Source organism: Protopterus annectens, chromosome 7.part1 (genome assembly GCF_019279795.1).
Source record: "Protopterus annectens isolate FY-2018-M chromosome 7.part1, PAN1.0, whole genome shotgun sequence".
NCBI classification, from domain to species: domain Eukaryota; kingdom Metazoa; phylum Chordata; order Ceratodontiformes; family Protopteridae; genus Protopterus; species Protopterus annectens.
Genome location: NC_056740.1, coordinates 312,016,495 through 312,028,579, shown reverse-complemented (window position 1 = coordinate 312,028,579; position 12,085 = coordinate 312,016,495). Strand labels below are relative to the sequence as shown.

Genomic DNA, 12,085 nt, shown 5'->3' with positions numbered 1-12,085 from the left:
TTAATGTGTCACATCAGACACGAAATGGTAAAACAGGAACCAACAAAATTGTTTCCTAGTGTAAACAAATAATGACTGAATTGTTCAAAACAGTGGTCAGAATCAGTTAGCGATGCAAACACCACAGACCACAGCTGGGTCAGTTATACTAAGGTATAAATTGCCATCATCACAGCACAACTCCATTGCTATTTTAATACAGCAATTCTTACTGATTCTAACAAGATAATACTTACTGTCTAATCTGCTAGCACACCTCATGCCCCCCCCCCCCCACACAAATTAATTGTACAGCCTCTTGTAGAATTTCTAATATTTAAACATATCAAAGCATTTGTGATGTCTGTAGAACCTTTGAAACAGAGAGAGAAATACTGGAGGGTGATACCACAGACTGCCTGCTCTTAGATATTAAATAACTAGTTAAGCAGTGTGCACCTAACCCAGAGCTTTTGTAAGAACTGTAATTAGAGTTGATAACAGTAAAATTAAAGTTTTGTTGCAATTTATTTCTCTTAGCCTGCATGCTCATGACCTGTGTGTATTTTAACTTTTAATTGAAATTAAGGCACTTAAAGGTGGTTACACTGACCACCCAAAGTTCATTTTTATTTTTAAAGGCTGAATGTGCATATATGTGAACTGTGCATATAGTCACTGAAAACTGCAGCTGGGGATCATAGGTAAAATAAATAAATAAATAAAGGTTGACAATCTGAAAACACTACCAACTTCCTAGTAATACCAGCAGTTATAAGCATCCAAGATAAGTACTGAAGCAGTGACAGATTGTTAAAAAACTGTTTGCTTGCTTCATGCTTCAAAGTGCAAATATCTGTTAGTTTAAATGTTGAGTAAATGTTGGAAACATTGGTGATGAAGCGTTGTACATGAAAATAGCATAGTTTGGGAAAATAGCAGCAGTTTTGGTTTTTCTAGGGCTTCAAAAAAATTGAGACTGGTTCTGTCTGGTACTGACACACTGTAAGCTGTAAAAATGAGAATTAAATAAATATAATTCTTGTTTTATTGATGAAATTAATAACACCACTCACACTGTAAAGCTATAAAACAGAAAATTACATAAATATTATTCTTATTTTATTGGTAAAATTAGTAATAATAACAAAGAGTAAAAGGTTTTAATATTTTTTGCAACAAAGATTAGTTTTAGATGTGTTAATATTGATGACTTTTCTAATCTGCATATGATTAAGTGCTGTCATACAAGAGTTGAAACAGACTTTAACTGCTTGACTAAAGCTTAGGATTCGGCCATATAGCCTCTGGTCTACACAAAGACCAGTGTAGGTCATTTTACTGGATGCTTAAATATAAAGTTGAATTACATCTATAGGCTTGAACTAGTTCATTGAAGCCATTCAAATACACCAAAGATATTCAAGCAGGCCATTTTAAGACTATCCAATTTCTATTTTGTGCTTGAATTAACCTATCCCATTTGGTTACAGATTGGTCTTACCCACCCCATTGTCAATAATTATATATTACCCCTAATGAGAATAACTCGGATCATACAATAGATAATTTGAGAGGAACCCATGCATGGGATAAAGCATTTAGGAGCTGCCATTGCCCATTAGTAGTACAGAGGATTAGTCCAGATAAAATCACTTCATCTAGCAAGTAGACTCTCACAATTCTTTTAACTTTTTCTTTGTCCTACTTCTGTGTCTTTGCAACCTTTTTTCATGTATATTTGTATTCTGTGGCACTTTTGGCAATGTATGTGCTGAAAAATAATGCCATTACATATCTCAGTTTTGGAAATAACTTTAAAGTAATTTATATATCATGTAATATTGCTAATAAATATATGGTGCTTTCAGAGAGAGAGAATGTTTTGATTCTATACCTGGCTTTGTACGTATATTCTTGAACTACTGTGATATTTTGCTGCATTTTTTCAAAAGATCATTTGTTCAAAAAATCATTTTAAGTAAACATAAGGAACTACAAGTGGGACAGTAATGGAATATGAGACAGATACTACTGAGGACAGGTAGAACTGGACATATTCACCAAAAACAGCTAGTCAAATAGAGATAAAGGTAATAGTCTTCGGTCAGAAGATGTTTGAACTTGGATGTCTTTGACTAAATAATAAAAACGTATCTCAGTTTTAGTCAACGGAAACTAGAAAAGATGCGAGGAAAATGAAAACCTTGATGTAACAGTGGAGCCAGGAGAATAAATGATGTTGTAAGACTTAAAGATTTATAAAATGTATGAAAAATAAAGTTCACCCACCCTGTAAACAAATAGTAACACCTGAGCAATTATCTTTAAAGAAATTTAAGTAGGTAGCATCTTAGAGACTGAAAGATGTACAAGTTGCTGGGGAAAGAAATGGATTACATGGATAAAGAAAGAATAGAGAAGGAAGATAAGGTAGTTTCGGGTGATAAGAGTAGGAGAAAGAATATAAAAAAATACAAGATGAGGAATGGATAGCATTAGGTGATGAGACTGAAGAAAAGACAGGATTAAAAAGCAGAAAACTATCTACAGTTGGAAGAATGAATTGATATAGAAGAGGATGAGATAGCAGAAAAAGTGTAAGAGATGAAGGAGCACTAAAAGAAAAAACAAGGTATCTGGAAGGAATAAAGAGAGACAAAGTGAAAATGGTAAGGAATGATGGGGAACAGGAATCAAAAATGGAAAAAAAGTGGTCAAAATGATATGGGAAAAAAAGAAAAGTGAAAAAAAGGACCTTATCAGTGAGTGATACAAGCTTTTAAAAGAGAAAAGGAACAGATTAAGCAAAGCAAAGAAATTGATTTTCTTATCAATCATGTTGAACTGGCCTTATTCACAATTTGAATATGAGATAAAATAGTGACAGGTGACATTTTTATTGAGAATTTAATAAGTCTGGTTACACGTAAAAGTTTACAGAAATTTAGACACTGAATGCATACAAAGTATGAAATGAATTACCTCACATAGGAGGCAATTTTATGCTTGAAAAGTCTGGAAAACTATGTGGTTAAAGATACACAACCATTTAAACTGTAGTGTTGGGAAGTCAGTTTTAGCAGCTAGGAGAAGGTCCAAATGTTGAATGACAACTCTTAATGTTTCCCTGGTTCGATCCTTGGCTGGGGTGCCTTCCGTGCAGAGTCTGCATGTCCTCCCTGTGGTCGCATGGGTTTCCTCCTGGTGCTCCGGTTTCCTCCCACATCCCAAAGACATGCTGTAGGTGGATTGGACACTCTAAACTGGCCCTAGGTGTGAGTGTGTAATGTGTGTGCCTTCTGTGGAATGCTGGGTGCCAGGCTGGCAACTCGACACCGTAAACCTCCACTACCAATCATGAGCGGACAGGTGATCCGCTGTAGCAACCCCAAACCGGGAAAAGCCGAAAGTAGAAGAAGAAGAAGACTTACACAAGCAAGCATTTTATTGATAATAGACAGGCAAGCAGGAATACTTATTTTATTATTTATTTATTTCATTTGATTTGATTTTACAACCGCGGTAGTGGTGCCGCAGTAGTGTTGTCGCGTTCGATTCTCAGCTAGAGTGTCTCCTGTGTGGAGGCATGCGTGTATGGGCATTCCTTCGTTGAAGGTTGTGCATCAGGGCTGGTAACCTGGTACGTAAAAATCCACTACCAATCATTAGCAGACCGGAGTTCCGCTGTGGCGACTCCTAACCGGGAAAAGCCGAAAGACACAAACAATTTGATTTTATTTTACATTTGGTAACCGGGAAAGTCTGACTGGACACAAGTCCTTTTTCAGCGCAGGCCTGGGGAGAAAAGCTCCAGTTACAGCACATGTTAATAATTCATCATATGACAAGGATTACATATATTTACATAAGAACAAAGCATAACAAAATTAAGCTAAGATTATTCAGTGAGTGGTACATCCATAGAAATATTCAGAATGATACAATGTTATAGTGTGTACATAATTATCATCATTTGGAAGTGGGAGAGGAGATGTGGAAGAAAAGTGAAACAAGAGAAGTGAGACTAACAAGAATAAGAGAAGTGTAACGAATGAAAATGAGGGAGGATATTTGACTTGGGGTGAGCCAGAATAAGATGGAGTAGGATTAGCCTGGGGTGTCACAGTGGCAAACCCAGTAAGTTTGTAGGTGTGTTTTTAGAGATTTCTTGAACTTCGATAAGGATGTTCTGGCGGTTATGCTAGTAGGCAGAGAGTTCCATTTTTTAGCAATATAGTTAGAATACAGGGAGGCCCCTGCAGAGTTATTGGACTTAGTGACCTGAAGAAGCGGTTTGTTGTTGGAGCATAGAACCCTAGTACTGGTATAAGAGTGTATTAAGTTTTGTAGTGCAGGGGTTTTATTGGGGAACTAGAGTATCTTATAGGTTAATATGAGCTGGTTATAGAGAAGGAGATGAGGGAGTTCAAGACAGTTGTTTAAGGGCTGTGCAGTGTTGAGTTTTGGAGGAGCTGTTGGTGGCAAATCATGCAATTTTGTTAAAGGAGGTGTCAAGTTTGGATAATTCTGATTTTCTGAGATTGGTAAGGATGGGAGAGGCATAAAGAAGTGTGGAGATGACATGGGTTTGTGCAATTTTAGCTCTGGTATTATTTGTGAGGATTGTTTTGTTTCTATATAGTCCCCCCCCCAGTTTTTTGCATACTTTCTTTATGGTGAGCGAGATGCGAGTATCAAATTTCATGTTGCAATCAATTTCTATGCCTAGGATTTTGGTGTGTATGACTGGGGAGATGGTTGTTTTCTTGTCAGAAAGGATAGTAAATGAGGGTGGAAGGGGAGAAGAGTGATTAGTAGGGCAGAAAATGAGAAGACTGGTTTTATTGGGATTAAGTATTAATTGGGAGCTGGTAAACCATTTTTTGACACAGAGGAAGGAGGCTTGTGCTTGGGCTTGCAGTTCTTGGTGGGAAGGAGAACAGATTAGTGTAGAGTCATCCACATATTGGATGACTGAGGCTTCTAGAACAGAAGTATGGAGGTTATTAGTGAAGATAGGAAACAGTAAAGGTCCAAGGATGGAGCCTTGGGGAACTTGTAGAGTGACAGGTAATAGAGGTGAGAGTTCTTGCCTCCATTGAACTGTTTGCTGCCTACCTAATAAATAGCTTTGGAACCAGGACATGGTAGTATTACTAAGATTTAGTATGGATAGGGAGTTCATCAGCTTGTTGTGGCTAACCATATCAAAAACCTTGGAGAGGTCAGGAAAGACAGCGGAGACATAGTTGCCATTATTTCTGTGGTTATTAACTGTGTGGGTGAATGACAAAAGGGCAGCTGTGGTGCTGCGGTAGGGCCTAAAGCCATATTGAGTGTTTGTGAGAAGGTTGTGAGAGTTGAGAGTCCATGAGTTGTGAGTGTACACATCTTTCTAATATTTTGGACAGAGGTGAGAGTATTACTATGGGCCGATAGTTAACTCTTTAGAGTTGCCCCCTTCGTGGAGAGGTATAATGTATGAAATTTTCCAGATTTCAGGAACTAAATTTTCGGATACTGAACAGTTAATAAGAATGAACACAGGCTAGGCAAGGGCATCAGCAGCTGTTTTCAGGAATTCTACTGGCAGTTTGTCAGCAGCTAAGGTGGTAGGTTTTAGTTTTTTCAGTAGTTTCTTAATAAAATCAGTAGAGACATGCTGGAATGTTAAGCCTTCGATATCATTTTGATACCTAGGTAGCTGGTTCAGGGGGGGACAGTTTTGTGCATTAGCAAGAGCAAGAATGGATTCGCTGAAGAATTTGTTAAAAACTGTGGCAACATTGAGGGTGTTATCAGTTATAGTAGGAGTGGGAGTTTCTGATTTTCCAGGATGGAGAATGCTATTAATAATACCCATCCAGAATTTTTGGGGGTTATTTTGGTATATTATGATAGTAGTTAATTTTATCTAATTTAACATACTTTTTGATTTATTACAGAGTTCAAGATATACCTGCTTGTCTATATGTGAACTGGTTTTGTGCCAGTGGGTCCAGGCTTTGTCTCTGGATTTCACAAGAGATCCAGTCTCTTTACTCATCCAGGTGGCATGGTTGAATTTTACCCTGATCATTCTGGGAGGGGCTTGGGAGTTTAGGATGTCTAAGAAAGTATAGAGTTGAAGTATTGGCCAGCTTTGCTATGGTTCAGGTTTATAAGGGGAGTCAATTTACAAGGTTTTAGTGCAATAATAAAGGTGGCTTGGTTGAAGTTTTTCTTGTTTCTTATTGTTTGGTAAATAGTGGGATTTTCTTAAAGGGGTGATGTTGTATTACAAAAGTTGGGAGGTGGTTGCTTAGGTTGTCAGGGAGGCATCCAAATTGACTGATTAATGTTGGCCCATTTGTCAGAATCCAGTCAAGTATTGACTGTCTTTTGGTGGATTTGTCAATTCTAGTGGGATATTGGATGACTTGGGAAAAGCCATAGAGGTTGGTGAAGTTGGTAGGGGAGTAAGAGTTGCAGGTTAACTAATCAATGTTTAAGTTCCCCAAGATGATAATTTCATGTTGGAGGTTTTCAGATGCCCAGTGAAGTAGGGTCTCCAGTATGGGACTGTTGTTCCAAGTTGGTATATAGCAGCTGATTATAACGATACTTTTCTTGAAGAATTAGTTAGCCATTATAATGTCTGCACTGGTTAAATTTGGCATGTCTGTGTTTAAGTTTTTTAAGTTAAGTTGGTTTAGAAATAGTACTGCTACACCTCCTCCTTTCTTGGATGTACGATCGTTTCGTACGATATTATAGCCAGGTGGCAGAAATTCATTATTGGAGGAACCAGGTTAGCAGAGAGAGAGAACAGGCAGACTGAGGAAGTGGCTCTAGTCTTCCTGTATGATGCCTCTGTTTAATGTTCTTGGGGAAGAAAACACAGAAAAACTTAATACAAACTAAAAAAAATGCTATGTTTTTAACTAAAACCCTCATTTAAAAACAAATACATTTTAAGTCAAGTGGTATAGGTCAAAACACAGGAGTCTAATCAAATAGCTATACAGTGGTCTAATAATCTACATCAGTAACTAAATAAGAAGATAAGAATGTTTGACATTATTAGAATATTCACATTGCAACCGTCAAATGAAGAAAGGGTTAGTTGACATTCAAGGAAATCAGATCTGAGGTGGGAGCTGTGGAAGTAAATCATGGAATGTAGCTGAATTAAAGAACAAATAAATGACCGTAACTTTCTCCAGTTTATCAAAAAATGATATTCAAAACTTAAAAAAAAAACATGGATTTCTGAAGTGAACATGGTTTCTTGACCTGACTACACATCTGTACAAGTCTGTCATTATTCCTTGAAGCTGAAATTATCACTTATCTTCTCAGCCTCAGTCACTGTGATTCCTTTCCAAAGCCCACTGCTACCAGTCTGTCCCCTTTAGTCAGATTAATTGGTGGTTAGACCATTTGTCACCATCAGGTTTTGGTTTATGAATATCTTTTGACCACTGAGAGTAAGTCCTACAGGTAGTCTTTAGCCAACAACATTCTTGCAAACTCACAAATCAACAATGCTGCTGGAGACATTATTTATTTATTTATTGCCCAGCAGAATGCAGAAATTCTAAGCCTTCTGATGTCAAACCTAAATGCAAGGTATTTCATAGCCTCATAGAAACAGTAGGTCATCTCCTTGAGCTAACTGCTACAGCCCAACCACCCAACTACTAAGGACACTTCTCATATTTAGGACACTGGAATTATGGACAAATGCTTTGTCTCTGTGTCCCTGGGGCTGATCTGTGGAATTGGTTTTCCCAAACCAATATACATTTGGTCTTGTCTATAAGGTACATGCTTGGGTTTTGGCTTTTAACCAGAGAACATTTCAAGAGTATTTTCATAACTAAAATTGATTTCAATTAAGGATACTGCTTGTGGTGGCTATCATTTTATTGTGATAGCCAGTATTCTGTTTTTCCTCCTTCTGCATTCCTTAGGGTTTTTAATGTTCTGTGAATTAGGTTTAGTGTGATTTTATGAAAGCCCATTAATATCCATATAAAATTCTGAAAAATGCATTGTTTGACAGAAAATGTATTAGTTTTGCAGATCATAAAGTAACTGTAGGCAATTCTGACATGAACTGATATTTTATTTTAGGCTGTGATTAAAACAGGGAATAGAATTTTAATATGCTTACTGTTACTTTGGGGCGTAATGGACATTCTGTTTCTGTTCATACTTTGTGTACTTGTATTAAAAATCACAATGCAATATCCAGTCATTTAGGGAAATCAGTATGTAAAAAAACAAAGTCATGTTTATCTACTACATCTTTAGAAGTCAGGCGCAGTGCATGCAGTGATACAATACTGCTCCCCTTTTGAGCTATGAGCCTGCAAAATGTAAACTTCTTCAAAAATCATGGCAGTGTTCAACAGATGAAGCTGCAGAGACTACCATTACATTTTAGTTTTTTTTTTGTCAACTAGGAAAACAGCTAAGATGATGTTTTATTTCTGGCAATGAAACATAGAAGAAAACAAAACAAATATCAAGTGCAAACTACAGAAAAAGTCAGCCATTAACGCACATTAAAACAACAATCGAATACATAGTAAAAGCAAATTGATTAACTCACACTTGGCACCCGTATTTATGTAGAACTAAAGTTAAATTCAAACTTGAATATAAACAACTTATTCATCACAGCAAATGACAAAGAACCCCATAAGATGTGAACTGTTCAGTGATTGATTTCGCAGTGAGAGTAGCTGCATCCAACGTTTACGGGCTGTTTTGAATATATGACTTTTAGTAAAATAATGTAAAACAGCAGTCATGAGTCTAACAAATGATCTATGTCCAGAGCAAAAACACTCCATAAAAAATATATTCATATGTAATATCAATATAATCTTACCATATACCCAGGCAATTACAACACATTCCCAGAATGCCTGCCACAGCAGCGTAATCCCACTTGCAGAATAATAGTCAAACAGCTGGAAAATGTACATCCCTCCCTGCAGTCATAAAGGAGAAGAAAGAAAAAGAATATGCAATCCATGAGTAATTTAAATGAAACATGAACTATGTTAATAAATCCTATGCTTTGTAATTTGTTATATTATTAGACAGGGGTGGGTATAGCATAATAATTAAGATTTTCATCTCATAGGCACAAGGTACAGGGGTTGATTCTGACCTTGGATTATTGAGCACATTTAAAATGGCCCTTCAGGGCAGTTAGCCTAGTACAAACCTCTGATCTTATGATGTACATTTTATAGATAAAAGTTATGAGAGATTTTATTTAAGTTCATGTGTAAGTTCATTATATTCTGCATGAAGAAATTACTTTTATATGTCTATTTCTAGATGACATATTAGATGAATTTGGCAAACTCATTTCAAAAAGAATGAAAGCATTTATTTTACAGCCTATTCCCGCACATGACTGAACCTAATGGCTCCTGTACACACATCCAATCATCCTATTCATTCCATGGTAGGAGCAGCCAGGAATCTCCAGGCTAAGTTAAATCTCAATGAGCCATTCATAACTGCCCCAAAATTGCAATCAACTATTCTGCAGGGGGGGGGTCAAGTGGTAGGGAGTGGGACAGCTTGTGGGTCCTGTGTGGGGCTATCATTTCCTTTCATTTATCCTTTCAGGTTTCTAGCCTCCCTTTTTGTAGCAAGACAGCTCTGAAGCTTTTGACACACAAAGTGCTCCTTTTGTGTGTTTTTTGCCCAAGTCCCAGCAGTTATGGCATGTGGAAAGTGACCTAAAGCTTTGAAAGCTGACTGATGGTCTTATCCTTGGCAGAATATAACCCAAACATCTTCGCTACTGCAACAGTGATCTAATAATGATCACCTAGTGCTCCTGCTAGGTGTCACCCTTGTGGTGAGTTACAGCCACCTTCCTTCCCCCCATGATGGGAGAGCTGACCATCTCCTCTCAGTCTCATCCTTCCCTTGCTAGCCTCAACAGGCAACTGCATCTCTATTTGAACTTAAGTCATCTGTAACAATAGTCAGAGCTTTATTCCTCTATGCCACTGAGCTGGCAGAGGAAGCAAAAATGTGTTTGCTTCTATCATTCTTATTGGAATACAAAAAAATATCCATACTACTGAAATAGAAAAGTCTTCTAATGAATACTTTAGGATTAAAACCATTGCCGATATCCCTAGCAAGGCTAGGTATTTATGTAAGAATGCAAGAAAAACTTGCAGCGTGCTCACATTTAAGAGGGCAAAATGGGGTGGATTAAAGAAGTCTTTAAAAGACTTCTTACATCTATAGAGAGCTTTTAAAGGACCAATTACAGTCTTTAATCTGTTTACTACAAAGGATTAAGGCTAGGAGCTGCTTATGTAGTTCATCCTGAGATACTGGGTTTGATTCCCTCAGTTTCCATTTGCCTCCTGTGTGATTATAACCAAGTCACTTAACCAAACAATGTTCCCAAGTTATGTCACCCATTTTGCCCTCTATCCATTTAACAAATGGATAGAATAAAAAATAAATCACCCAATTTTTTCTTGCTGTAGGTCCCTTCTTTTTTCCCTATCACTGACTTCTTCCTCTTCAACAACAAATGACTGTTTTTAATCAGGTCTTCATCTACAGCTATACATTTCTGCTTCTTTCATTCACATTTCCCCAAAATGCTTCACTTTGTGAGTTCTATCCATTACCACTTTTTTCACAATGTTAAAAGATTTAAAACTTTCGGTTACTTAGTCCTGCTTATCACTTCTATTCATCCTATAAAATCCAGATGCAGTTTAGCAATATACAACAGCAATTTCGACATGTTTTCTGTAAACCTTGTTTCTTAACTTATGCCATACTTTAAGTCTATAACTTTACCATCTCAGCAATGTAAACAATATTTGAATACTTTGAAGATAAAAATAGAAGTCTGGTTGATGTGTTAACACTCAACTATTTACATCATCAGGCTATGCAATCACGAGAGCTGTATATCTGCAAAGATGTATTAAACTACATAAATGCCAGACTCTCACACCATTGCCTTACATGGTCTCTGAGACAAGACCAGCTATTCAGTTAATAAATCTACAAATAAAATAAAATAAAATAAGTGATTATGCAGAAAAGTGGCTGTGCTGCACTCTTGCTATGTCTACAGCTACTTTATGTATTCTTTTAATGATTACCAGAGATACACAGATACATCTGTAACATAACTGAACTGAATGTGCACTGAAGGCATTCACTGTGTTTCATCAGCATGTTTCCTTGGGGAAGAGTTACCAGACTCTGTCCCCAGCATCAAAAGGGATGACACATCAAAAGTTGCCCTTTCCTTAGGTGGTGGTATGACCCCAGTGTTTTGTTGGATTTAAGTAAGGGGGCAATGTGTGGTTGGAGGAAAGGGTGCAGCCCACTACTTTTAATGAGGGTGTTTTTTTGATGAGTTAGCACCTGATGAGTGGTCTGCAATCCTTTTCCTTGCATATTCTAATCAAACATAGCACAAATCTGCAGTGAAAAGGGATGGTGCTAGCAGACAGCCCCATACACATCCATATATACTCAGTGCTTGCAATTACAATAACGGCTTAATGTCATTTTCCATTTGAAATCCCAGACCAGCACAGGTTGAACAGCTATTCAGTTTTTTTTTTCTCTTTTATTTAAATATGAATAAAAATAGACAAAAAAAAAAAGCAGACACTTTTTTTCATGAGGAAAAGGCATGCTTCGTGGTACATGTTGTCAACCTTCACCTTTTATCAGAGGGAATAACTTCTTAAAAAACTAAAACTGAACTCCTTTTTGTATGTTCTTTGCGTGTTCTGTCTGCCCTGTCTGGGTCTTAAGAAAGAGTGCTCAACAGAACCGATGGTTACCCAGCACTGGAAAGAGGTAACAGGAACTACTGCACAGCAGTAGCTAGGGAAACTTCCACCTTGGGCAGTCCTCTGTACTGACAGAACCCCCCACCAACAAAGTTGAGGAAACAAAGAAAAACACTTGGCCATATTTTTTTATTCACTTAAAAAAATTTTTTGTAGATGTCTAAATGAATGAAAGTCAAATTCAGAATTATAACAATCATCGATGCCGGTCCTTCACTTATGCATTACTGATCATGTCCCACTGA

General features: G+C 37.2%; 1 protein-coding gene across 1 annotated transcript in view; it reads right to left on the bottom strand.

Moving 5' to 3' along the window:
* LOC122807744 (sodium- and chloride-dependent creatine transporter 1-like) overlaps nt 1-12,085 on the bottom strand; it is a 992,499-nt gene that overhangs the window by 92,903 nt on the left and 887,511 nt on the right. Inside the window, exon 11 of the mRNA XM_044078732.1 lies at nt 8,864-8,966. Within this exon, the coding sequence (XP_043934667.1) occupies nt 8,864-8,966 (103 nt within the window). The remainder of the gene's footprint in view (nt 1-8,863; nt 8,967-12,085) is intronic.